The sequence below is a fragment of the Gambusia affinis genome, linkage group LG02 (genome assembly GCF_019740435.1).
Source record: "Gambusia affinis linkage group LG02, SWU_Gaff_1.0, whole genome shotgun sequence".
Classification (NCBI taxonomy): domain Eukaryota; kingdom Metazoa; phylum Chordata; class Actinopteri; order Cyprinodontiformes; family Poeciliidae; genus Gambusia; species Gambusia affinis.
Genome location: NC_057869.1, coordinates 25,166,480 through 25,192,338, shown reverse-complemented (window position 1 = coordinate 25,192,338; position 25,859 = coordinate 25,166,480). Strand labels below are relative to the sequence as shown.

The following is a 25,859-nucleotide window of genomic DNA, read 5'->3' as shown; positions in this document are numbered from 1 at the left end:
CTTTTTCTGCAGGCTTTCGATCTGCTCCGTCAGCACTCTGTCCTCCTGCTGCATGGCGGCCTGCTGGTGCTCCGAGATGTCCACGAGTGACTCCGCCCCCTCTTCGCCGCCACTCCCCTCCCTCGCTGCGTCGGCTCTGAACGGCAGCCGAGGACTGGCCGGAGGCGACGGCATGTGGTAGGTCAGCCGATGTGCATGACCTTTTCCCTGAGGATCACATCAGCAGTACACACACACACACACACCCACACGCACACCCACACACACGCGCGATTTTAAAGATGCTGTCCAGTAGTGTATTTTTTGTTCATCGACCACTGAACACAGACAATAAAAAAAAAAAAACAGCAGAGGAAGGGAGTATGGATTTCTATGCAGGAATTCACAAAACACAACATTTTGGAAAAACGTCCTAATTGACGACATTCTGTTTATTGAGCCATTTGTGTGTTTTGGTTGGTGACATCACAAGAGGCACGGAAATGGAGCCTTTCAACTGGTTCGATAACACAGTAAAACGACTTTAGAGATGAACTAAATCTTAGATTTATGAGAATGATTTAATAGAATAATAAATAAAAGTAGCTTTGATTCTGTTACCTCAACATCTTTCATCCCTCAAAGACAGCAGCGATACATTCTGGACTACATGAAGTCTATAATATATATAATCTAACAATTTAACATTACTACACCACAGGGAACATTTGCACACCAACTTTACCGCCTTGGATGTTTTTGCCAGCTTTAAGGAAAAAAATATGCTTCCGTTTAGAAATAAAATTAACTAAATCGAAAATTAGAGAAGCTAGATGAAGGGAAAGCTAGTGGGGATCTTAGTCCACACTTTGTTTCGGAGAAAGGAATGTGGAAAAAAAAAGAAAATCTCCAGCCACTTTTCTGCTTTAGACTCAAACCTTTGCCTAAATTCAGAAGACGTTTTTCTACAAGAAGCATTAAGTAAACCTAATCAGAGTCTGCATAATATTAATTCAACCTTAAAACAATGTAACAGAATATTGTCTGAGAAAAGAAGAATATAAGTGGATTTGAGTTGGTCTTCAACGTTTCTTCTGCCTTGTGTTACTTTTCTTTTGCTGTGACGCACTGCACTAAATTAATGATAACTTCATCTCCAGGTTTTGTTTTGTTAATAAAATTATTTACTGCAGCACAGCTACGGATGTCAGGAATCCTCTTTTTGCCCTCCAACGTTGGGTACGTGGACAAAATATCGCGATGTAAACGACATGCTAATTATTGTGCAATGTATGATAACGCCTTAATTCAATCCAGACATTTCAGAAAATAGGACAAGAAACAAAAAGGTCACAACACAGAATGATGATTTACTGATCTACACTTCAGTAACCTCATTGACTGATATATTTCATATCTGTCAACGCAGGTTTAGAGTAAAGGAGATAAGCTGTAAGAGGAAAGAACTATGATGGATTAGTTATCGTAAGTCAGGCAGACATGTTCACGATCGTCTTGTCTGATCTCACCATCGATCGACGAATGAGGCTCAGTTTCGACTTGGCCTTGTTCTCAGCAAACTCCAGTGTGTTTATGTCCTTTAGGCGAACTTTGTACTTAGTCATTTGTTCGCAAATGATGAGCTCCACACACCTGCATAATTAGGTGAAAAGAAAAACCTCTGAATAAATGGGTACACAATATGAACACCGACTCATCTCTACAAAAATAAAAGAAAAAAAAAGATGTTATTTTACAGAATGAACAACATGATGCAAGTCGTTTCATCAGCATTTAGACACATGTAACATAAAGAAAGACTACTGACTTCACCTTCACTCTCTTCCTAATCATCTGTCCTTATTTTTATCTATGATGATCTGGTTAGGCTGGATCGGTGCCTCATTGTCGTCACATGGAATAGATTAATTTAATTGAACATCCTCTCTCCATCATTCTTCCCCTGAGTCATGCGTGTCCACATCACACTTTGCAGAAAACCCAACTAACATCCACGGTAAAAATAAGGAGAATTTCAGCTCCATTGTTTGGTTTTTTGGAAAACAATGGAGCATGTTTATGGACATGATAACCATCTGTATCTAGAATGTTTATTAAATTATTTAAGTCTGAACTCGAGTGCAAGAAGGAAAAAGAAACGCATAACAGATTCCAGATTGTCTTTTGTTAAACGAAGATGAAGTTAATATTGAAAAGAAAGGAGGATGTGGAAAAAACTAAGAACTTCCTCTCTGACTTCTTGGGATTTAAGAGGAGAAAGGAGCAACTAATTATAAGCACTTGATTAATTTTGGTGTGTGTTGACGGAGTAATGATGTCATGTGGTCATTTTTTATTTTTACTTGATTTTTTCTGATTTTTTTTAAAGTTTTAGGTTACGTCTCAAATAAAATTGTGTTAGTCTCTATAATCTCTATAATAACTTTTAGAAACTGCTTGCATTTCATAATATATTCTAAAATAAAATAGTTTGAAAGTACAAAAATTCTTGCTAAAATTTAGACCATTTTATCTGTCAAAAGAATTCAACTTAATATAGGTATTTATGTTTCACACAAATTATTTCCCATTGAATTCCTGATACGGTCAAACCAAATAATAATCATCATCATGACATTTCATTAAGCATGCACACCTCAATATTTCCTTTACATATTTATAAGAGTGCTTGAGGTTGAATTCAAATACTTTTAAAATCTGATTTTAAAAAAAACGTGACGTGTAAAACTTATTTTTCCCACTGCAGTATCTTGTAAAATGTGTGTGTGTGTGTGTTCTTACGCTGTGGTCTTGCTGATGTCCTGGACGCTCTGCATCGGGTCGATGGTGTCCGGGCAGCGAAGGATGCAGGGAGCAAAAACTATGGCCAGGGCATTAGCCGACATGCGGTTTGTTTCCTCTTGCAGGGAGATCCTGGGAGCAGAAAATCCACCGTTAGAGCAGGTAGTCCCTCATCAGACAGGCCTTAATGCTCGTGTGACTGAGACGCTTTTATAAACAGCCACGTGCGACGCCTGCAGGGGTAATGGCACAGTTTTATCCAATAGGACTAATACTATTAGACAGCTGAGGTTTCATTAAACACTTAGCCGAAGAGACGTTTATTTAGAAAACTTCGGCTAAGAAAGCAGCCTCCCGTTTACTGTCAAAGACATCGTCAGTGTTTACATCCATCTATGGGGACACAAAGTAGCTGCATTGTGTGATATGCATCAGTGTTGTAGAATAAAAGTAAAGAGAACAGATGAGAGATAACAAGATGTTTAAATAGCTGAATCTGGGTGAAATCTGGGAGGTATGAAGATTGGATTGTGGTTCCTCTCTACTGTCGCCACAAGCTTGCTGAGAATGAAAAATTTCCGCCGAGTCAGCAGCTTGATGCAGACGACTGACCCTTACCCTTCCTTAAATACGCAACTTTTTTTTAATCAACTGCCACCGTTTTATCAAGAGGTTTTGTTTGTGATGTGCTATAATCTGGATGTAATTGGGATCAGAACATAACTATGCATTTTTTCTGAGTTAAATTGGAATAAATTTGGACTAATTTGGACTCGGTGTAGCTGTGTGAACTGGAGCAGTTCTGTTAACTGAGATCCCTTGTAATTTGGTGCAACATAAAAAAATCTGAACTAAAACTGGTTCATCTGCTCTCCAACACTCATCCACGAGGCCTCGAAGAACGTTTCCTACCCTGAAGTCTTTTGTCATATTTTGACAAATTACAACCACAAACGTATTTTTTTCCTATCAGAAATAAGTTAAAGTATTTCTGTGATCCACTGGAAATAACACATAATTGTGAAATAGAAAGAAATTGACACTCGGTGTCCTTTCCTGCAAATTAAAATTACTTAGTGAACATGTATTCAGTCAACCAAAGATAATGCTTTTGCCACCTTTCTCTGTAATTACAGCTGAATCTCGGTGTATATGCATCTACCAGCGTTCAACATCAAAACCTGAAGTGTTTATCCATCCTTTTTACAAGATTTCTGAAAAATTTGCTGCTGTGTTTACATAGATATTAAATATAGCAGTTGACTGTATTTACCACTTAGACCAAATCAATTTCAGCTGAATATTTAAAAAAAAATTGTTTTACACATTAGAGACTGGTTTGTGTACGGCTACAATTACTTAAATTACAATTGAAATATAATGCTGGTAGTGAAGAGCATTTCATAAATTCAGGGGGTGTTTTCAGGGCCAAACCTAGAAGGATATGGGCCCCTGAGCTGGAGCCAGATTTGACCTTTCCGAGAGCTGCAGACATCAGTGGATAAGAATTGATGCATGCTGGCTTTTAATGCTGTTCCCAGAAAATGTACTGTAACTTCACAACCAATATAGGCTTTTTCATGCATTTGTTAATATCCTATGACTTTTATGTAAAATAAAGCTTGTTGAGTAAAAGAGCATTGATTAAACAAAAACAAAATTTTTGGGCCACCCCAAGAATTGCAGCCCTGGGCTACTGCCTTTGTAAATAATTTTCTGACGCAGGGTGTTTTACTTTTGTGAGCCACTACAAAGAGGAACAAAAGAAAGGGGGAAAAAATGGCTTCTGACCTGACGAGATGAAAGATGAGGCGCTCCAGAGTGTTCAGGTGAGTTCTGCTGAGCTGGTCGATGACAGAGTAAACCCCCCGGATCATTTCCTTCTTGTCCTGCAAACCTAAAAGGCAAACCTCTGTTTACAGCTGCAGAAAACAAAAGCCCATCTGTCTCATAATCCCCAATGAGACGCAACTCAATGCTAAACTCACTCATTGCCCGGATGAACTCCTCGTACAGCTCAAACGTCATCAGCGGGTTGGGCAGGTCCCTCAGCCACTGCTTGAAGACGCTAGCGATAACGTGAATGTTGTAGTCATCCAGATTCATGTTCTCCACATCTGCGAGGTCAAACGGTGGAAGTGTTAGAAATCCTTTTAGATCACGCCACCTACTTAAAGTTTCTTGTGGCCTTTTACCCGTGTCAAGTGCGAGCTTGAGCTCCTTGATCTTATTGGTGGAGCCGGATTTCCTGTAAATTCCCTCGGTGTAGAGGCCGTGCATCTCGATGTAGTTGATCAGCTTCTCCACCACCAGAGGAACCGTCCGCTCGTCGTTAGTCAGACGAGCCACCTCCACTCCGAACTGTCTGGTCGACAGCTCTGGATCAAACTGCCCACACACAAACATAAACATATGAAAAAAAAATAAAAACATCCATTCACAGCCCGATTGAATGATTTCAGTAGGCTATGAAACAATTTACTTTGCGGAAAACGCGATTAATGTCACGGGAAATTATCATGAAATAGCTCAATATGGCCGACTCACCTTCTTGCTGCATTTGGTTGTCTTCTGGCAGCACTTTCTGTGGCAGGCGTACCGGCACACTGGATGGACACAACCAGACAGATCAAGCAAATCATTCCCATTATCCACAGAGAGGCAGTGTCTCCTCATTATTCACTTCAAGTTGAGACAAAAGCAACAGCAATAGCAACAAAAATCTGTTATTGCTTAAAGGGACAAAGTGGCATTGGCTGGCACGAAGAAAACATCCTGTGGGAAGAAAGGAAAAGCTGTGTCGAAAAAAAAAAAAAAATCTCCCGAGACATGGAGCCCCAGACCTCATGAGTCCAGTTGAAAACAATCTGATTAGGGAATGAGGAGGGAGAGAAGGCAGAGCCTGACCACTGAGGCCCGGCTGAACACAGACTGTGTGTGTGTGTGTGTGTGTGTGTGTGTGTGTGTGTAAGGGTTGCTGGTGCTTGTCAGCGCAAAAAAAAAAAAAAGAAAGAAAAAAAGAGTAGGTTTCCTTGAATTCAAACAATCGATTTGCACACATAATATGCCTATGAGCTCATCTTTTTCCCAGCTGGGCAAGCTGAAATCTGCTTTTTCCTTTTGCTCACAAAAGTAAAAAATGCCACAGTAATCACACCACTGCTATTACTGCAATCAGACAGCTGCAGCTTATGCTGCCGTTCTCACTAAAACCAGGAAGACTGAGAACATCACCCCAGTTACCGGCTCCATGTAGGCCAGAGAACAGATTTTTAAAATAATTCTGTTAATGTATAAATCACTGAACAGCTTAGCAACAACATACATTAAGAACCTATTGTTGTTGTTTCAGCCTTCCAGACCGCTCAGGTCTTCTGGTTCTGGTCTGCATCCCCAGAACCAAACACAGAGAAGCAGCATTCAGATCTTATTCAACACTAATCTGGAGGGAACTTCCAGAAAACTGCAAACCAGCTGAAACACAGAGTTCCTTTAAATCTAAACTAAAAACCCACCTGTTTAGAGTTGCCATTGATTAGTATTAAGTAGGACATTGATAAACGGTGGCAATGCAGTTTCGACAGCAGAAAAGCTGTCGTACTCCAATCATCACGGCAGACAATTAAAAAATTCTTACTGGTCCCCCAAAACATCATGAAACGGCGGAAAATTCAACATCATGCTGCTAGCACTTAGCAACAATTCATAGGCGGAAGTGACAGCGCTGCCCACCACAAACAATGACCCGGGCGGAACACGGTGCGCTAAATAATAAAACACTATTTATCAAAGCTTCGAGGCAGATACATTTAATAATCGAGGTACTCAACATTACAGCCCCACATTAATCAGTATATTTGACATACATTTGCTTGATGATTTATTTTAGATCATACCATTTGTGAAAATGTAATGTTTGTTGCTTGTTTCATAATTGGTTACTTTGAACTGCAAAGTTGCTGAATGTGGTGTACAAATACACTTATATGACAGCTGGAAAAAGCTTCTTCTTCCATGAGCATTTTTAACTGATCAACTATAGATCCTCCTGTCAATCATCCAGTCAGAATTATTACATTTACCCTCCACCGCCTCTGATCTGTTAAAGAAAATAATAATAATAATAATGACCTGAAGTTCTCTCTTTCAGTACTTTAATTTGATCAAAATAAAAAACTGAGATAGTTTTCAGATTATAAACACTCCAACCAAGAGCATCTCCCTCGGTGGCTTTTAAGCATCATTAAAAAAATCTTTGATGTCTAAACTTTTTTTTTTCTGTAAGACTGAAAACATTTTTCTTTAAAAGAAACTGCAGGACATTTTTTTGTGGGTTATAATCCTTAAAAAAGGAAATCATTAAAAACTGAACAAATCTTAAAAGAAAACAGCAATCGGTGCCGTCCAAGAGGAAACAAAGCAATGTCTCGATTATTATTTTTAAATATATTATCTTGACGTTGGATATTTTGTCTGCAGACTCACATTTGCACACACAGGCACGATCCATCATCCAGATGAGAGAGGAGCAGTATTCACAGTATGTGGGGATGCTGTACTGAGTGGATTTGAAGATGTGTCCATTATGTTCTTCTACCTGAAGAGGGCAGCAAAGTGTGTTTATTGTTAAACCTCTTGAAATTTAACACTGTAAACAAGGACAATTCGTATGGTGTTATTGTGAAGTATGTACTAAACAAGAGAGACTGAAGGGACTTACGATATCGGTGTCCTTTTTCCTTCGCTTTTTACGTTCAGGTTTAGGAAGCGGCTACATTAGGAAAAAAAAACAAAAAACAGATCATTCTTCTTGGCTAATAGATACTTGTGTACCATTAAAGGCATCTCTAAACCTTTGAAAAGTTACAGTTGTGACTATTTATACTTTATAATTATAGACTATGAAGTGAAGATGTCCACAAAACCCAACAATTTTAAGCAAACTTAGCCTTCATCAGTGATCTGCTGTTTAGAAACACAAAAATGTTATTTTTTTCCAGACCAGTGAATACTCCACATGGTAATAGATTGTGCAAACAACAATACTCTTTGATGTGAACGGTTTATCTAATTGAAGATTTAATGTAAAGTTGGTTATACCTTGTAATCATAAGGGATTTACAGATGAACATACTGAACCATATCAGTGGTTCTTTTAGGCTACCAGAGCAACACCTGAGCAGATAACAGGAAGGCTGAACAAAGGACATTAGAATTCAATCTTTTTTACTTTTTTTTTTTTTTTCCCCCACCAGGGGGTCTTTTTGTGGGCTCTAGTGTCCCTTATATGACAGTAGGCTGACAGGAAAGGGGGTAGGAGAGGAGGGAAGACATGCGGCAAATGTCGTCTGGTCCGGGAATCGAACCCGCGACGGCCGCGTCGAGGACTCAAGGCCTCCAAATGTGGGTCGCGCTACCCTCTACGCCACCACAGTACACCCAGAATTCAATCTTTAATGGAACATGCTGGATTTGAACACGTTAAAGTAAGGCTCGACATTGTCCAGGGAATGCACAGAGACACTGCTGCTTTAAGCATGCTAGCTATGCTAAGTGTACAAAGTGCTAATATAGTGCTAAAGACTTCAAAAGATGCCTCATTTTGTCTTTACCTCTACTCATAATTTAATGACTGTTAATAATGAGAAGCCTCTAAAAATATTTTTCATCCTGTTCTTGAATTATTCTTCTTACATTATATTTTTTTTAAAATCCTGTCCTGTCCAGCAGTGTATAATTACAAGTCCAACAGACTTACTTTCATGAGTGGAGCATTACAAACTTTGCTATTTATGATTCACATAGGCTTGTCGTGATAAACACTGAATCAGTTAATCGCATGATCAATGAAAATGATCGACCTTATTATAATTCATCGGCTCTTTATCGTTTCTTTCTGCCTTTTTCTCTTTTTGTTGACACTGGACGAAAAGAGGCTCAACTCCGATGCTCTCCACTGACTTATGTTCAGTTTCTATTCAAGTGCATTTTTTGTTAACAGAGGCTTGAGAGTCCTTTTCAGTTTTTGGTTTTGGCTGTTTTGTTTATTTTGTTTATCAGCTCCAGTGTTAAGTGTTATTTAGAAAATATAATGTATCTATTTTTAGCAGGATGTGCATGCATTATTATGTCATTTCCATTACATCAGTTTAAAATGTTCTTCAAACAATATTATCGTTTATCGCAATAATTTTTTAGATAATCAATCGCTCAGCAAAATTTGTTACCGTGACAGGCCTAGGTCCACATGACATATATAAAATAACTTGAGTATAAGAGTAATAATATAACAAGAATAGAGATATTTTTAGAGAACGTGATTTTTTTTTTCTCTGAAAGAAATTGGGATTACTACTACTTCACAAAATTTGCTAGATTTCCAAACTATTACCTTGCTGAGAGCGCCGTCCATCAGTTTGTACTCCGTCATGAACTCATCCAGGAAAACTTTAAATGTGTTGACCCAAACTTTGACGGGAGGCTCCCTCCAGTTCCTCTGCTCCTGCCGCATCGTTTTTTCCAGGATCTGCTCAAACAGAGCATGAAGGTCTTTGTAGCGGATGCTCTTACCGTCATCCATCTGCAGAGAAAACACAGGAAGAGCCAACGAGGGATTACATTTAGAAATACAGCTTCCAGGATAAAATACATGTAAAGGATATAATGGTTTACTGCAAGTGCTGTAGAGTAGGAGTTGAAGATGTTCAGGCGGAACTCCTTAAGGGCCTTTTTGAAGACGACGTCCACCATGGTGTCCTTCTTACTGTCCTCAGTCTCCAAATCATTGATCTAAAATATAACGGATCATCACAAACAGCAGAATTTCACCTGGATTTTAGTTCATAATTCAGTTTTACGCACACACGTGACTAGGCGGTACCTTTTTCAGGAGGAAATCGTTCATGCTCCTGTAGTCGTTGATGCAGGAGAGGATCTGCAGCGCGTCGTTCTGCCACTGGGCGGGCTCCACTGCCACGCTGCTGATCTTCACGCTCCTCCTCCGCTTCACCTTGGGGGACGGCTCCTTGTTCTCCTTCAAGTCCCTGAAGCCTCGGTCCAGAGCCAGGTCAGGACTACAGGGAGGCGACATGTTCTCCTGGCCCGCTGCGTGAAACAACGACACTTTGTTATGACAAGAATTAAATCAAACATGACAGTGGGATAAAAACACAAACAAGGAAGAAGAAGAAAAACAAGACATCTCACCATCCCCCAGGAGCTGTCCAGGTTCTCCATAGTCTCCGTCCAGCGAATCAGCCCTGCAGATCAGCTTTTCTCTGGACGTCTTCTTCTCCCCGTACTTCGATTTGCCCCAGAAGCGCATCTTCCCACGAACCCTGAATCACAACCACCCAAAATAGACACTTTTAACACATCTAAGACCAAAGAGATGGGAGACAATTATGAATACATTTCTTAAAAACAGACAGCTGCACTTGAACAAACCTTCCGTCTTGTGAATTTTTGTGCATCGACTCCACTTTGACTAGGTCTCCTGATGACATGGCTTTGTGGAGCTTTTTCTGCTCCTCTGAGCTCAAGGGCTGAGAGATGGAGAGATAAAATGTCAAATACACACACAAATGTTACAAATGAAGCTTTAGTTCCACAAGGTCTACAAAATTCAGTCATGGTCTTAAGTTTTTCAGAAAATCTGCATGTAAAAACTTTAAACCAGGAAGAAGAGGCTGCTGAAATACTTATTAAAAGTCTAATTAAGCTCTTAAATCTAGGTGTGGGGCTCCAAAAAAGTAGCTTAATGAACAATAAGAATTTTGCCTCCATCAACAAGGTGAGGAATCAAGGCGTTTAACAAAACAGTGATAAACGGATGAAAGATTATAAAATTGAGATTTCAGCCAAACTGATCAGGAAACTCAGAATTTAACTGACCAGTTATTATTCAGCAGGTCAAAGTATTGACTCTTTGACACATTGGATGTACTTACAAATCAACCTTTTTGAATTTGCTTTTAGTTCTTCTTCAGTAAACCAAAGTGGTAGCAAGGAAAACCAAAAGCAAGCATGGAAACGTCTGGCCATGACTGAAAAATTACACACACATAAAAAATCCCCAATATTCCACCATCCTATTGCTGAAAACATCAATTCAATTTGTAAAATTCAGTAGTACTTTAAAAACAGCAACCAAGCTTTGAAAATTGTACAATATATGAACAAAAAAAGCAGTAAAAAAAAAAAAAAAGAAAAGAAAGAGGAATAATTAGTTAAGCGCAGGCAGATCACATTCCGTTTAAAGGATTTCCAAAGTCTGATTAGTGAGGAGAGAGAAAGCGTACGAGTCACATGCAAACACGGCTAATTATAGAGAAACACCAAGAGAACCCACAGCTGTTAGAGAGAAGACAAACAGCAGGAAACCTCTGTAAAAATACATTGAAAATGAGTCCTACACAACGCTAAAATATTGCTGCTACATTCCTGTCTTCAAACTCTAAAATCAATATTTTAAACAAAAGCAAACAAATGGGTTTAAGTGGAGATTTTCAGATAGATGAGGTACCTGGATTGGAAATGTCAATCGGTAGCTGGAAGAGTTAGACTATGCTCACACGGGAGGCAAATCTGCGTTGTTTTTTTTTCCTGCACGTATGTGACCTCTATCAGAGATTTTCATGGCAGTCTGAATGGCCCAATCCAGATGTTTTCCCAAAAGAAAAATCCTATCAGCCACTTCCATACGCGATACTGAAGAATTAGCAGTTTAACGGTCATTTTGCATTTTAGCCGACTTGCACGTCGTTGACGCGAGACATCCATAATTCTGCTCCAGAAAAAGGCAGAGGTGATAAATCAGGATGCAAACAATGGCTGAAAATTGTGATTATGAACTTATGAAAGAAGTCGGTGTCACTGAAGCGCATCACACCACAATCCCACCAGTCTTAGCTCTCACTACACATCAAAACACACTTCTCCAAGAAGCTGCAGTCAGTGCTCCACATTCCTATTAGTTGTACTTTCTTTTTATCAGCTTTCCGTTGTGTGACGATTTTGTTGACTCTCCCATTGAAGAATAATTTTAAAACTGATCCATAAATGGCTCCACTGACTATTGTTTCTGTAAACAATGCGCGGCTGTGTGACGTCAACGTTCTTTGTTTGGGGTTGTAAGCCGTTTACACAGAAGTCAGATTGCTCTCGCATTTAATTATTAGTATGAATAAAAAACACACGCACACAAAAATAGATTTCAGTAAAAAAAAAAAAAAAAAGGAATCAGAATTGAGCATTGAGACCTGGTGTGTGAAAGTTCCCCCTTACTGTGGTTTCAAAGGAAAAAAACAGAAATAAGTTCAGTTTGAGGCAGAGGTGAGATGCAGACCGAGGCTGTTTCTACTGAGTGGGTTAGAAAAGTCAAAGAGAAGTTAGCAGAGAGTGCAGAGAGGGGGGCCACCGGTGGCCAGGAGGGGGTACCATGTCTGAGTCACTGAAACAGGCCTCTCTCAGGCCCGCCTCTGTGGAATTCTGCTTGGAGAGGGGCAGAGTGTAGTGGCGTGGGCTGGTGAGGCTGTCGCCGCCGTAGTCGTCCTCTTCTGAGTCGCCGCCAGCTGCGAGGCTGGAGGCGCGGGTGAGAAAGTCGGAGCGCGTCCGCGCCATTCTGGCTTTCTTTTTCTGGCCCACGCTGCTGACCTGGAGTTTACCAGAGGTGAGAACGGCATGAGGAAAAAGTTCCCGCATGGGTCTCCGGCAGAGCAACGGCCAATCATCTTCCCTGGATCCTTCAGACAGTCAGCAAGAGTTGGAGCCGCCCTTGCAAGATTCAGACATCCACAACACGAAACCTACACATATACAAACACACGGTATGTAAACAGCAGGGGGGGGATTGCTTACATCCCGAGCCTTTGTTGCTTTAGACGGCTTCAAAGCTGGTGTGGGTCCTTCTCTGGGAACGGTTACAGCTTGTTCTTTAGAGTCGCCGTCAAATCTGATGGATAAAAGAGACACAGATCTAAATATGAGTGTGCTAAATCCATCCACCCGGATCTATAGAGACATTTTTCTCCATTGTTCTTTAGAAAATTGCTCAAGTTTTACCAGACGGCGTCACGCAACAGATTCTCAATTGGACCAATGTTCCAGATGTTGCCTGATCTATAAATTCTGGCTGGATGTTTCGGGTCATTGCTCTGCTGGAAGGTGAACTTCCACTCCACTCAAGTCTTCTGCAGCCTCTGATGTGTTTTATTGCAATATTGACTCTTTCGAATATGGTTTTCTTCTAAGAACTGTTTTGTGGAGTGTACCTCTAGTAGTTGTTCTGTCAACAGATTCTCCCAACTGAGCAATAAGGTTTCTAGCAGTCAAATTCAGATTAAGATGCTTATCAAAAAGCAGATAAATATGTTTTAATAATGTAAAATTAGTACTACAAAAACAGTGTATAATGACTAAATCTAAGCAGTTTTCATCAATGAATCGTAGAAAGGCTGTGACTCCTTTTTGCTTAAGACTTAATTTTAACAGCTGATCCTTTCAAAGCATATCAGAATACCCAGGTAAGGGAATGGCAAATTATTAACTGAAATACACCATTAATTGGCATCATAAAAGTTTGGCAAAGCAGAGAAAGGTAGAGCACACTCACGGGGTGAACATCACTTTGTCGTCTGGGGAGAAGAAGATGTTCCCTGGTTTGTCAGCCAGACTCACTGCTGTAACTTCCTGACTCTGTGGGTTCTTGCCGGCAACCCTCACCCTGATTCCCGCTCCGTTTCGGGTCTCCAGGGTGAGCTTAGGGGCCCAGCCTTCCGCGGTAGGTCGGTGGTCTTTGCGTCTCTCCATCGGAGCAGAGAACGGTGGCGGGGGCAGCTGGGTAGGACGGGGGCTCCCGTGAGCGCCTATGGCGACCGGAGAGTGAGGCGGAGGTGAGGTGGAGTCCGACTGCGTTCTGCCGTGAGGAGCTTGGCCCGAGGTCTTCTCAATCAGTAGAGAGCTGGGTCGGGGACCTTTGGTGGACATGGAAGTTCTGGCAGAATCCGGCCCGGCCTGCCTGCTCTGCTGGATCCTGTGCAGGGCCTCGCCTCTCTGCTTCTCGAACATCTCTTTCTCATGCCGGGCGTATTTGATGCGCTCCTGCTCCAACACTTCCTTCTGTTTTCGTATCTGCTCCATCATCTCCTTCTCGTTCTGCTGCTGCTGGTTGCGCCGTCGCTCCTCCTTCTGCTCGTTCAGCCACACCAGCTTCTCTATCATGGACTGATCGGTCGACGAAGGCGGAGAATCGCCCGTCTGGGCAGCGGAATCTCTCAGGTCTACCGGAGGACGGATGATGGCACTCAGCTCATCGCTTAGCGGGGTTTCTTTCTGCATGCTGATCACCACAACCACCGGGCGCCGTGACGACTCTCGCCTCTCTTTGAGAGGCTTTGCGGCGGTAGCAGTGGCTGTAGTTGTGTCTTGGGGGATGATGCTGCCGCCCTCGCGAGCGGGGACGTAAAACGTGGGGAGATAGTTCTGGATTTTGGGGGGATGTGAGTGAGCGGGTGGACTCTGGCTTCTTTGGGGGGAAGCAGCTTCAGCTTCCTGTGGTTGGGTTGGGTTCAATGAAACGTCCTTCACATTTGATTCAGGAGGAACAGATGGGACAGGGGAGTTAGGGTCCTCGCCGTCCATGATCTCCTCTGTTGTCTTGGGCGGCTCTTCGTCCATCATGAGAAGCTCAAAGCTGCCTTTGGAGCTCTCGCTGTCAGGCGTGCCTTGGGGTGAAGGGAGAGATGGGCTAGCCGGCGGCACCAGCTCCAGAGACCAACGCTGCTCCTCAGAGGGAGACGAAGCTCCGCCGCTATTCGCCCGGACCTTCAGCAGCTCCAGGCTGAACTTGGCTTGCTCCAACTCCCTCATCCGCCGGTTCTCTCGTTTGGAGCGAGTGGTTTTCTGGGCGGGCTCCTCCACAGTTCTAGCCCGATCCTGTGCCACCACAGCGGACGATGGGACTGAGGAGTTTGCTTCGGTTTCTACTTCAGAGTTGCCGTCTTCTTTCTCCTTAGTGGTATCCTTATGGCTGCCGAGTGCATGGAGGCTCCTTTCCCGTTGTTCGTAGGAGCGATCCTCCCAGGTGCTGAGATCCAGCCCCATGATTTCTTCGCCCAGCTCTTCCTCCTCTGTAGGCGAGATGCTCACCCGGCCATTCTCCTCCTCCTCCTTCTGTCGCTGTTCTCTCAATTTTCTGAAGCTGCAAATCGATAAGTTCCAGCGTTACTTTAACACTATGATGAGAATCTTAGAAATGAAAAGTGAACAACCAACTCCAGAGTTGAAGTTAGGAGTACAAAGCCTTGCCCTCAGGAGCTCAGCAGCCGATTACAGAGCTGCTTTGGCTTGGGTTGCTTGCGTCATGATATGAACTTACCAGTCTGATTGCACACAGAACAAAGCCCAAATACACTGTTGGTGCTGTGTGCAAAGATTAAGCTGCTTTTTTCCCCCCCACAAGCTTTAGCAAAACCATGTTGTCATCTATCCCTAGAAGCTATTTTCAGAAAGAAACTATAACATCAGGACTTTGTTTCACATGCATCCTCTCACATTAAACATTTTCCAGTATGTCCTACCTTTGCCTGCTGAGGAAACCTCTGCTAATTGCCTGCAGCTGAATCACAGCAGCATACAAGCGCAGGTAGGACTCCCGGGCCTGGTGACAGCGCCACGCTGCCTGAATAATTAGGGCCGCAGAGGAGCGCCGACCGAGCCAAGACCTCCACGCTCTCTGTAGAACCCGAGTCGCCTCTCTCCACTGCCTGAACCTTTGACGTTCCCGGTAACCTCTCCAGTGAGCCTGCAGACACACAGCTGCCCTCTCCTGGACACCAGGGTCATAATACTCTTCCTCCTCCTCCTCCTTCATGGACCGGTATGTTCGCCACCATTTCTGTATGAATTATTGTTTAGAAAAATGTAGAAAATTAAACAGTATAAATTTCTAGAAAAATAAGCTTCTTGAAATATTTTTTGTGAAATCCCACAAAGTTTAATGTCATTTTAAATTTCTATTTCAGAACTTTCAAGCAGCTTTCATTCTATATGTGCATAAACCTTTTTTACTCGCATTTCCATGTCACTGGCTAGTTTTCAGATAGTTTTTTCCATTCTCCTTTTGACTATAGTTAGTTTAAATTATGCATACTAGTTTTCCTTTTTTATTGCCTTGATGTGACTTTTTACAAGATTTTATTTAAATTTGTCAGCACATCTTTTTATTTGCACTGATCTTGTTTTTCTTTTTGGTCAGCAAATAAATAAAACTGAGACCTATTTCAAAACTGACACAAAAAAGACTACTTATGAAAAAAAAAGAGCACACAAATTATACCAGTCTTATTGTGGAAAAATGTATTATTACGTTCAAAGTGGACTCTATGAAAGGTACCTTAACACAATATTTGTAACGTCACATTTAAGCATCCCTCTGGATACAAAAAGGTGTTTTTATATAACTATGAACTAGGTCTCATGACACCTGTTGCTCACACAAGACAAAAAGTTATTTAGTATTTTTTCCATTATATTGTCACCTTTGTAAAATAATGTCCAAAGTCACTTTTTGTCAAAAGTGATTTTGACAAAAAAATAAATAAATAAAAAGAAACACACGGATTCTTTCCAAAATTATATTTTGACAATGTTATAATAATTACGATAGAAGGCTGAACTAATGCCCCACTTTGTCAGCAATTCCAATATAGGAAATAAAGAAATAATCACTGGAACAGAACTAAAGACAGTCTTTGCTGCAGATCAGATCAGAGACGATAAAAGCACTTCACCTGGATGCTGACCGCCGCCTCCCTCATCCTCACGAAGTGCTTCCTCTCCAGCCGCGCTCTGAACCGCTGCTGCAGCATGACGATGAGTCTGAGCACCTCTCTGTGGAGATCGGCGTGCAGCCGCTGACGCTCAGCCTCCTGTAAAAACACCTGAGGGGGGAAAGGCCGGGATGGAGTCAGAACGGGTCGGCCCTCGTGCTTACAGTGAGTAACGCAGTGAGCAAAGCGACCTACACACATTCTTTTATTTAAAAAAAAAAAAGAAGAAGAAAAAAGCTGAATCAAAAGCGTACACACAATGGCCAAGAAGTCCCAGACCAGATATAAGCGGACAAGAATGTCAGGCATGATCCTCTAATTATATAGACACATCCCAAAAGCATGGACCCCTCTATCAAACCCCATTCATAGCTGCGACTTAAAAAACACCAAACATGAGGTTATATCTTCATTACATACTTTTTCTTTCAAAGACAAGATGCTTTCAGGTAATATGAGATCATCCCAAACACAAACCAATTCATTCATAGCTTCAGGTATATAAACACCTGCCAAAGTGTCTTATTTAGCTGTTCAATACAGCACAAGTATAACTCAACTTATATGCACTTCACTATAAAACAATACAAAGCAGTTTATTACACGTTTGTACCCATGTTACAAGTCATTCTTCGAGCTCAACAAACTCAAATATTAATTTCTCATTTCCACTCAAAGGCTTTATATATATATATATATATATATATATATATATATATATATATATATATATATATATATATATAGATTTTTTTTTTTTTTCTTCCCTCCAGGGGGTCTTTTGTGGGCTCTAGTGTCCCTTATTTGAAAGTAGGCTGACAGGAAAGGGGGAAGGAGAGGGGGGAAGACACGCGGCAAACGTCGGCCGGGTCTGGGAATCGAACCTGCGACCGCCGCGCAGGCCTCCAAATGTGGGTCGCGCTGTCCCCTACGCCACCACAGCACACCCCAAAGGCTTTATATCTGCATGTCAATGTCAAGCTGTCCTCAAAATTAACACCAATGAGTTAATTTCTTAGTGCCTTGAACCACTCTGAGCAGTTACTGAATGGGTGAATATTGTACATTATAGCACAAGCCAGGGATCGCCCTCACTTTGCATCTATAGAGTCAGACATGTACGGCCCTCTGGCTATAAGGTGGCCTTCGTGGAGACAAGACTTGAGCAACTGGAACCTTTAAAGAAAAGCAAAGCTAAACTAAAGCTAAACTAAAAGAAAGCTATTAGAATCTGCCTAAAACTGATTTTATTTGTGCACCTTTTCTCGTTCAAGCTACAGGAGAAGCAGCAGCAAAGATACTCAGATTTGGGAAGTTGTAAAGTTCTTTCAAAGTTAAAAAAAGATGATTGCGTAACATGCCTTGTTGCAATAAGTAGGTTACAGAACTACTTAAGCTTGTATTGTTGGTGCAGGGACACCGCTACAACCAGCAGGATATTCATAACTCTCTTTTTTAAAATCCCTGGGCGAACCTGGATAGCATCCGCAAAGTGTTGTAACAGGACATTTCAAACTAAAAAGGATACATTTTTGCTGAAAATAAAAAAGGTCCCAGTACAAAGCCTTGAGGAACTCTAAATGTAAATATGGGAGCTATATGCACAGATTATACAGAATGTACAAGAATGTTAGGAAATGGATTATATATGTATTAGTAGGTTTATAATACAAGATAAATAATGGCAGATAAGATTTACAGATTGCATATGTGTGTGAGGAAAACAGTCCGTGGTGTGTGTGTGTGTGAGGATAGTCCATGTGTTATTGTTGCATGAGAGGATAGGGTAGAACAGTCCTTATAGTTTATGTTTTATGTCAGGAGGCGTTCAAAAGCGTGACAGCTGTGGGAAAGCTAAAGAACATAATAATATATTTTAGCATATGTTTTATAATAATAATATAAAACAACCTCTCACTGATTTATCTTCAAAACTATAGAAAATAATGAGGGCTCAGGCTAACACTGAACGGAGACGGTTACATACCTTAGTCTTCCCCACTTGATAGCCCTCTGGTTGAAGATCCAGCTGATCCATACTTCCCTGGATGCTCTCCCTTGTGGACCGGGTTCCCTCCGGCAGCAGCACGCTGAAGTGATGAACAAAGTCCTACAAAAAGACAAGATTATGGAAACAATCTGAAATATCAGTTCAGATGGAACATTTTACATCAGTGAAAGCCAATTCAACCGACTCTGGACCAGCAGCAGCGTCTCTATGATCCAATTCTAATGTAGAAAACCAGTGACGAATATCCGGTTTTAGGTAAAATAAATTAAAAAAAATAAATACATTTTTGTACAGATTCAAACATCATACATCGATTTCTTTAAACTGAACCTTCATTGCCTGAACTGAACACAATCAGGCCAGCAGGGGGGCTGGACAGACACACAGATGCTGTGTTTATACAATTACCAGCATGGGGCGTGTCTGAGACCCCGGGCACAATGAGGAGGGTCTGTCCTGACCAGCAGCATCCTTCGGAGTGATCCCATCCACAAGATATTTCTCATTACTGCCGAACACGCCACAAAGTATGCCGAGGAATTTACCGTGAATGAAAATGTCTGCTGCTGTAGTGATCAGAGTGAGATCACCAGAACACTTCTTCTTTCTTTCCTTCGCCAGTGACAGTTTCACTCATGTGCGGCTGTAAACATTGAGTATGGTGTAAAGTAAACGCTCTACCATGACCTGAAGAGATTAAATGACAGAAAATTAAGTTTTCTTATTCAGTTTTAAGAGGAAATATTATTCAACGCGTCCAGTTTTTTTTAAATTATTATTCCTTTTAACATGCCAAATATCTGAAGATGGATGATGTGTGTGAAACTTCAGACTGATGAGATTCTCATCATACTGGAACAACGAGAGTTCGATATTGCCAACTCATTTCCAAACTTTGCTTTTCTTCTAATGGAGCCATTCCTCTAATTATTTGGACGAATTCTTGGACTCATTCAGTGAAATCAAACTCCTTCTCATGTTTCCACCTGATGGTTTGGGTCTGAACTGACTGGCATCTGGAAGTGCAACAAGAAAGTTCAACAACAACAACAAGAAAAAGAAAAAAGTTGAAAAAGCTAGCCACCAATCATCACACCTCCACCACGTTTCACTGTGGATATGATTTTTATTATGACTACTGTTTTTGGTGATGTTACTGTGGGTGGTTGTGACAAATTCTTTAGGAATTGTGGCCCGAAAATGTAAAAGTGAAATTTTCCATGGTTTCACATCCTTGTGCGTAGGATGAGGAGATTTTAACAAGGCCAGGAAGTGTTTGATTTTCCTTCTCTATTTAACGTTTAAACAAGTAAACGTCCAAGTAATCAGGGTGTGGGGTTCTTTGTGTTTTTTATTCACACTTCCTAAAGACGGATTGAACAAATATGGCTTCTTTAGTGACATAAGCTAACATTTCTAAACCTTTTGCCTTGATGTAGTTCAGGGATTTTAAATGTGCTTCATTTCATTTTCCTTAATTATTTCAGACCACTACAATATTAGTGAAATATGTCTGATAATGCTCCAAATCTATCCCCCCTAAAAAAACAACAAAATATTTCTTTACACGATGAAAGAAATACCCAAAGCAGACATGTTATTCAATAACGCAATGTCTAGCCAATAAGGTGACCTATTCGTTATCTAAAATCTTGACACAAGAGGTTATTGGCACAAGTGAACAAAACCAGAGAATGGAAACTACTGTAAGGAGAAACAGGAGTGGAAGTGGGTCACTCCCCACTGTCTTCTGTCCAGCAACTAACGCCCATCTGCATTCATCACCATTTACTAGCAGCTCACAGGGCTGACATCACTCCTCAGAGAGGCAGCGTGGTTAAAGATGGCTGCCATCTCCCACCCCCAGAAATGACCCAACACACAATGAATCAGGAACAAGTTTCCTGGAGAAAAAAGAAGGCTTTTTAAGAAAAAAATAATAAATGAAAATCATCACCCCAGCTCCTGAGAACCTGAGAGGGTTTTCAGTTTCTGTCAGTGCAAGGTTTTAAAAATCTTCTCGAGGTCACAAATGAAAACAAGTTCATCTGCACAACACTGTTTACTGGACAACCTGATTTCTGAGCACAGAGTTTAAAAACACATGAATGAGGCTTCCCTCATGAATCACACTGAATACTAATCAACTACATGAAATCTGAACTTTCACAGGAGGTTTTAATCCAACACATTTGTAGCCATTTTGGGATTAGAGAGGAATTATTTTTAGGATGCACTGCACTCTATGCATAATCATCCCTTCTTTAGTAGATCTGAAAAAACAGTTGCATATTTAATGCAGCAGCATAATCTCGCACTGCCAATTTAGAAAAAAACAACAATTTAATTAAAAAACACATATATTTTCAGAAAAGAAAATCCCACATTAAGACTTTTTATCCCAAAATTTACTAACTCCACAATTATTGGCAACCATAACAAGCCATTTAAAGGTAATGTAACTAAAAGTTAGTTACAGTCCAGATTCTCCTCCTAAATATGAGGACAAAAAAAACCCCAAAGCTCGGTGTTGGAGAACTGCAGTAAAATATGAAATCATGAAGTCACAAAGTCTCCAAAGCAGCCATTTCTCTGTTTACATGCTGGACAGCTCTTTTGAAGGTATTGATTAATCGTCAGAATAATCGATAGAATAACTGACTAATAAGATAATTGTTAGTTGCAGCCCTATAATCAATCGACTGAAATCCGTTCAGGATGTCATTGAGTTCTGTAGGATTCTGGAAACGAACCCTTCGTTTGAACAGGGACACATCTAAAAGTAGCAAGACAGCAGCTCTTAAGGGGGTCTACTGATCTGGAGAGGTTTTGAAATCTCTGCACGTCTCTAATCTTGTCAAATGTCTGAATTTGTTCACAACAAATGATGTGGGATTTTTCACCAGTGAATAAATTAGACTACAAACTACATTTTGCTGGATTTTGTAATGGAGTTTTAACTTATTTGAATGCTTCGTACACTTTCTTTTTTTTTTTGCCAATGGAGGAGATGTAGTCAAGAATATCACCGTGACAACGACACGTGCATTACCTTGAAGGTGTACTTGACGTTGTATCCAGATTGCCGGATGCGGACTGTCTCCAGCATACCTGTGTACCGCAGCTGCCTCAGCACCAACTTATCATCAAACCTTAAGGGCAGCTGTGTGTGTGTGGATGTGTGTGTGAGAAAGAGAGAAAGAGAGAGAGAGAGAGAAGGGGAAACGCAAAACAGATTTTCTTTTTTTAGATTATTTTTTAAAATTCCCCACTTTAAAGCAGGATTAAGGAATGTAGGAAAACTAAAGCAAATGTGGCCACCGTACCTTCTCTGCGTTGGAACGGATGCACTTGACAAAATAAGGCTCCGACTGACCCAGAGTCTCCATGAGCTTATTGAGAGAAGCCTGCGGGATAAAACATGGGAAAAGAAGTGATCAAACCCAACAGCACGAAACACACGGAGACACTTCACAGCTGTTTAACAGACAACAGCGAAACCCCGTCGCCATCTGCGAGGAACGCCGAAGCGTCAAAATCCCCCGATTCGCATCAGTATAACCGTCTATATACATTTATGTAAGGATGTGGTTTGGAAGAAAACAGGATGCAGCTTTTTTTTGTGTGACTTTTTCTATTTTTCATTTGCAGTGACTGTGTAATTAAACACACAGACACATGTGTGTCTGCATGTGTGTGTAATCACTTAGAGGCAGGAGGAATTCAACTTTTTTTTTTTTTTTCCCCAGCATGGGAGATTAAAGCAATCATCGCAGCACAGGATGTGGAGAGTGAAGTCATCCACACATGGACTCAGGCTGCCTCCCCGTCGGCCTCAGCTGCACCTCCAGCAGCCACAAAACACTGTTCACTTTTAAAGAGGACGGGGGAGAATCAAGTGTTTGGTTACGGAAATGTTACTGCCCACTGATGAGATTGTTTTCCATAATTCAGTCAGCAGACATAGCACTGTTGACTGAGAAAACACCGTAGTTGTCAGGCTCCTGCAATGACAGCAGTACTCCCATCTCTTATTTCCATGTTATCTGCTGCCTGGTTTTCCCATTTACATTGTGCATGTAATAACAGACCAAGTAATAAAGTCAAATTTGGATTACGCAAACGGTTTCTCTGGTGCGGCTGAGCTAATGTCAAACTGGCTGATGTTAAACTTCAAAGTCCTTTTGAAGTGGTTAAAATCCCAGATTTGATGGGCAAAATTATGGTTTGAACCTGAACTAGTTTTTTTTCTTTTTTCATTTTTAGAGTCGCACCAATCAAACATTTTTTTCCAGCTGATTTGGTTTCAGACAGATTCTGATTTTGTAATCCAGGTCTTTTGACACATAAAACGTGTCTTGTTAGATTTATAAAAATTTAATCAAACATAAATACTGTAATTTAACTTTGAAAGTCACTGATAAGTAGCAGTTGTTTACAAGCGTTTTGTTTACAACTTTGTAATTTTGTGTTTTCATTATGCAAAGCACCTTGAACTGCCTTGAAAGTGGTAGCAAAAAACACAAAATAGAAACTTTTCACAGATATCCCTCCTTGATTTGAGGAGTTCATCCACAAGGTCTTGTGCTGTTTCATAAGGTCGTGTCAGTGAATGAATCACTTCCGTTTTATATACAAAATCAAGCATGTTACTTATTACCAGACATGATCTCACACATTATGTCTCTTGGATATGCAGTGTTGCAGATGAAAAAAAAAAAAAAAAAAAATCACAAATGTAAATGTGAACAGAGAAGTGTGTTGTTGTTTCCTTCCAATCTCTGTAAGATTTAGAAAACACAACTTTTCATAGTAAGCTGCAGATTTGCTGAACTGTAAAGCAGCGAGTGCATCCATCCATCCATCCCATCTGACCTGAAATTGTGCGCTGATGCTAGGAGGTTTCTTCTTCTTGTGGAGGTGAAGCAGCGACTTGGTGATGCGGTCGTGAAGCGTCAGGTTGCTAAGGTACTTTAGTGACTTGACGTTCAGTAATTGCTGCAGGCCGAAAGTCGCAATCAGCACAAGCCCAATCCAAACTCTTCATTAAAGTAAGACAACTCCTACCTTCGGAAGAACTGGTTTCGACTTGTAGTTTTTGTTCCTCCTGTTTATATATACATATATATATATAAAAACAAAGCAAAACAGAAATTAACCAATGGCTTTTTTTCCCCTCCAAACATAGAGTAGCAACAAATCACTTCCTGAAATTCTTTCTGAATGGGTCATAGAAGAAGTCGGACTTTAATTTTTCCACTGGAGAGGAAATATTCCTTCGGAGGGTCAGGCGCAGAGCAGCGCTGACTGAGCTGGTGGGAATGTCGGGGGATCAGTGACGGAGCCTCCAGCTGGGCGGAAAAGGGATCTCAGGAGGTCTGTCAGGTTTCCAGACATCTCTAATCTACGTCTTTACAATTCTGATCACAATACTTGGATTTCTCTAACCAGATAAAGTTCATCTGGAATCAAAAACACGTCCTCCGGTGCATCTTTAAACTGTACTCTACAGCTAACCGGGTTGCAGTTTAACAAGCACATGGGACGTCTAGAGAGCAGAAATCTGCCCTAGTGAGGTGAATGCTGAACGTTTTATTGTGTATGTTGCAGGTACTGACATCAGGATGTCGTGCGCTCTCTCCAGGAGTTTACTGCTGGCCGAGTTGACAAAGATGCCGTCTTCTTCTGCGTTGGAGCCGTCGGAAGACAGGTGGCTCTGCCGCCTGACACGGGCGTTCCAGCCGAGGCCCGGAGAACTCCTTCAGGACACACGAATAGGAGCAGGATTAGGGCTGGAACAAGCTTTTAACCACTGGTAGTAATTATTTGGGCGGGGCGGTCACACCTAAAAATAAAGAATTATTTTTCTAATTTGATCTCATTTCAAGAATTTATTTTTCTCGCCTTCTTTTCTAAAGAAGAAATTAAAATTGACAGAAAACATTTTCTGTCAGATGTATGACAGATTAGGGTGTGGCTACAAGAAGTTTTGTTTAATAATGAGAACATCGTGATAATTTTAGCAATTTTACTGGAACGTCTTAAAATTATGAGAACAAAAGTTGTTTTAATACAGAAACAAATGCTTGGACAGCTACTTTTCTGTTATTTATTCTCGTGTCATTTCCGCTTTATTGTCTTGCTGATTTATTCTCTTATTACTACGACTGTATTCTCGACGCCCTTGTCCTAATATTCTGTTGTAGAAAAAAATAAATAGAAGGTGTAAAACATGCTTGTCAAATAAAATGGTGGACTTTAGGCCTGCTGACATCACTCTGAAACCCAAGGAGTCTATTGGTGGGAAGAAAAAAAAAAAAAAAAAAAAGAATCCAGATTTGATTGCTTACTTGACCAATTAGATTTTTCCCCCAAATCTACTAGTTTTTATATTAATAATAAAATTATTTAAACATATTTTTCTATTAAACAGAAACAGCCAAGTCACAATTTATTGTATTAATTCCATCCTTTTTAGTTGTGATATGCACTGCATTTACACAAACTTTGTCCTTTTTAGGGTTGAATTTCTATGAATCAGTTTTCATATCTAGTGTTGACATTTTTCAATAACTTTTCAAATCCACTTTTAATGAACTTACCTTCATGAAAGACTGAGGAACACTTAAAAAGTAAATTGGAAAAAGGCTGAAAACACATTTTTCCAGCGATACAATTTCAATACTGTAGCTAAATCTAATTTTGGATGGTTGTTCAGCTCACCACTTAGCTCAGTTTTACCACTTGGCTTGTAACTCTTATAAATTAAGGCATTACTGCCAATTGGGGCTCTGTAAATTTTGCTGGACTCATTTATTCCAACACCGTGGTTGTGTAAATGACCAACTTCCTTGAAAACACGTTCGTAAAGAGGCGGTGGTACACCCTGGATAGGACTCCAAGTCCGTCACGAGGGCTAATGCAGAAACAGAATCTTGCAAAAGATCCAATTTAAAGTCACCAGTTGCCACAATAGGGATGTTTGTGGACTGTGGGAGGAAGCTCAGGCACACAGAGAACACTGCAGATACCCAGTGAGAACATGGGAAGTTCACACAGGAAAACATCTTAATCTCTCCTGGAGATTCGAGGTGTAAAAACACGACACACAGAGCATGTGTCGTGGATCCAAAGATGCTTTTCCATACTCTACTTTCTTCCATACTTATTGAGACCTGGAAATTAATTTAATCTAATTCTGCCATTTTCTGAACCGCGTAAGAACAATGATCAACGCA

At 40.8% G+C, this 25,859-nt stretch overlaps 1 protein-coding gene across 4 annotated transcripts in view; it reads right to left on the bottom strand.

Annotated features, from left to right (window-relative positions):
- myo9aa (myosin IXAa) overlaps positions 1 to 25,859 on the bottom strand; it is a 109,869-nt gene that overhangs the window by 3,090 nt on the left and 80,920 nt on the right. For all 4 annotated transcript variants that reach the window (XM_044133622.1, XM_044133641.1, XM_044133631.1 and 1 more), the window contains 25 exons: positions 24,240 to 24,380; positions 23,689 to 23,728; positions 23,497 to 23,619; positions 21,948 to 22,028; positions 21,674 to 21,784; positions 18,598 to 18,720; positions 16,572 to 16,721; positions 15,360 to 15,676; positions 13,394 to 14,980; positions 12,640 to 12,733; positions 12,220 to 12,435; positions 10,228 to 10,325; positions 9,988 to 10,118; positions 9,662 to 9,885; positions 9,454 to 9,570; positions 9,173 to 9,361; positions 7,502 to 7,552; positions 7,267 to 7,378; positions 5,329 to 5,387; positions 4,977 to 5,169; positions 4,770 to 4,898; positions 4,573 to 4,678; positions 2,782 to 2,913; positions 1,509 to 1,632; positions 1 to 207 (listed from right to left, as the gene is read on the bottom strand). The exon at positions 1 to 207 is cut by the window's left edge and continues 2 nt beyond it. In XM_044133622.1, the coding sequence (XP_043989557.1) occupies positions 1 to 207; positions 1,509 to 1,632; positions 2,782 to 2,913; positions 4,573 to 4,678; positions 4,770 to 4,898; positions 4,977 to 5,169; positions 5,329 to 5,387; positions 7,267 to 7,378; positions 7,502 to 7,552; positions 9,173 to 9,361; positions 9,454 to 9,570; positions 9,662 to 9,885; positions 9,988 to 10,118; positions 10,228 to 10,325; positions 12,220 to 12,435; positions 12,640 to 12,733; positions 13,394 to 14,980; positions 15,360 to 15,676; positions 16,572 to 16,721; positions 18,598 to 18,720; positions 21,674 to 21,784; positions 21,948 to 22,028; positions 23,497 to 23,619; positions 23,689 to 23,728; positions 24,240 to 24,380 (4,855 nt within the window). The remainder of the gene's footprint in view (positions 208 to 1,508; positions 1,633 to 2,781; positions 2,914 to 4,572; positions 4,679 to 4,769; positions 4,899 to 4,976; positions 5,170 to 5,328; positions 5,388 to 7,266; positions 7,379 to 7,501; positions 7,553 to 9,172; positions 9,362 to 9,453; positions 9,571 to 9,661; positions 9,886 to 9,987; positions 10,119 to 10,227; positions 10,326 to 12,219; positions 12,436 to 12,639; positions 12,734 to 13,393; positions 14,981 to 15,359; positions 15,677 to 16,571; positions 16,722 to 18,597; positions 18,721 to 21,673; positions 21,785 to 21,947; positions 22,029 to 23,496; positions 23,620 to 23,688; positions 23,729 to 24,239; positions 24,381 to 25,859) is intronic.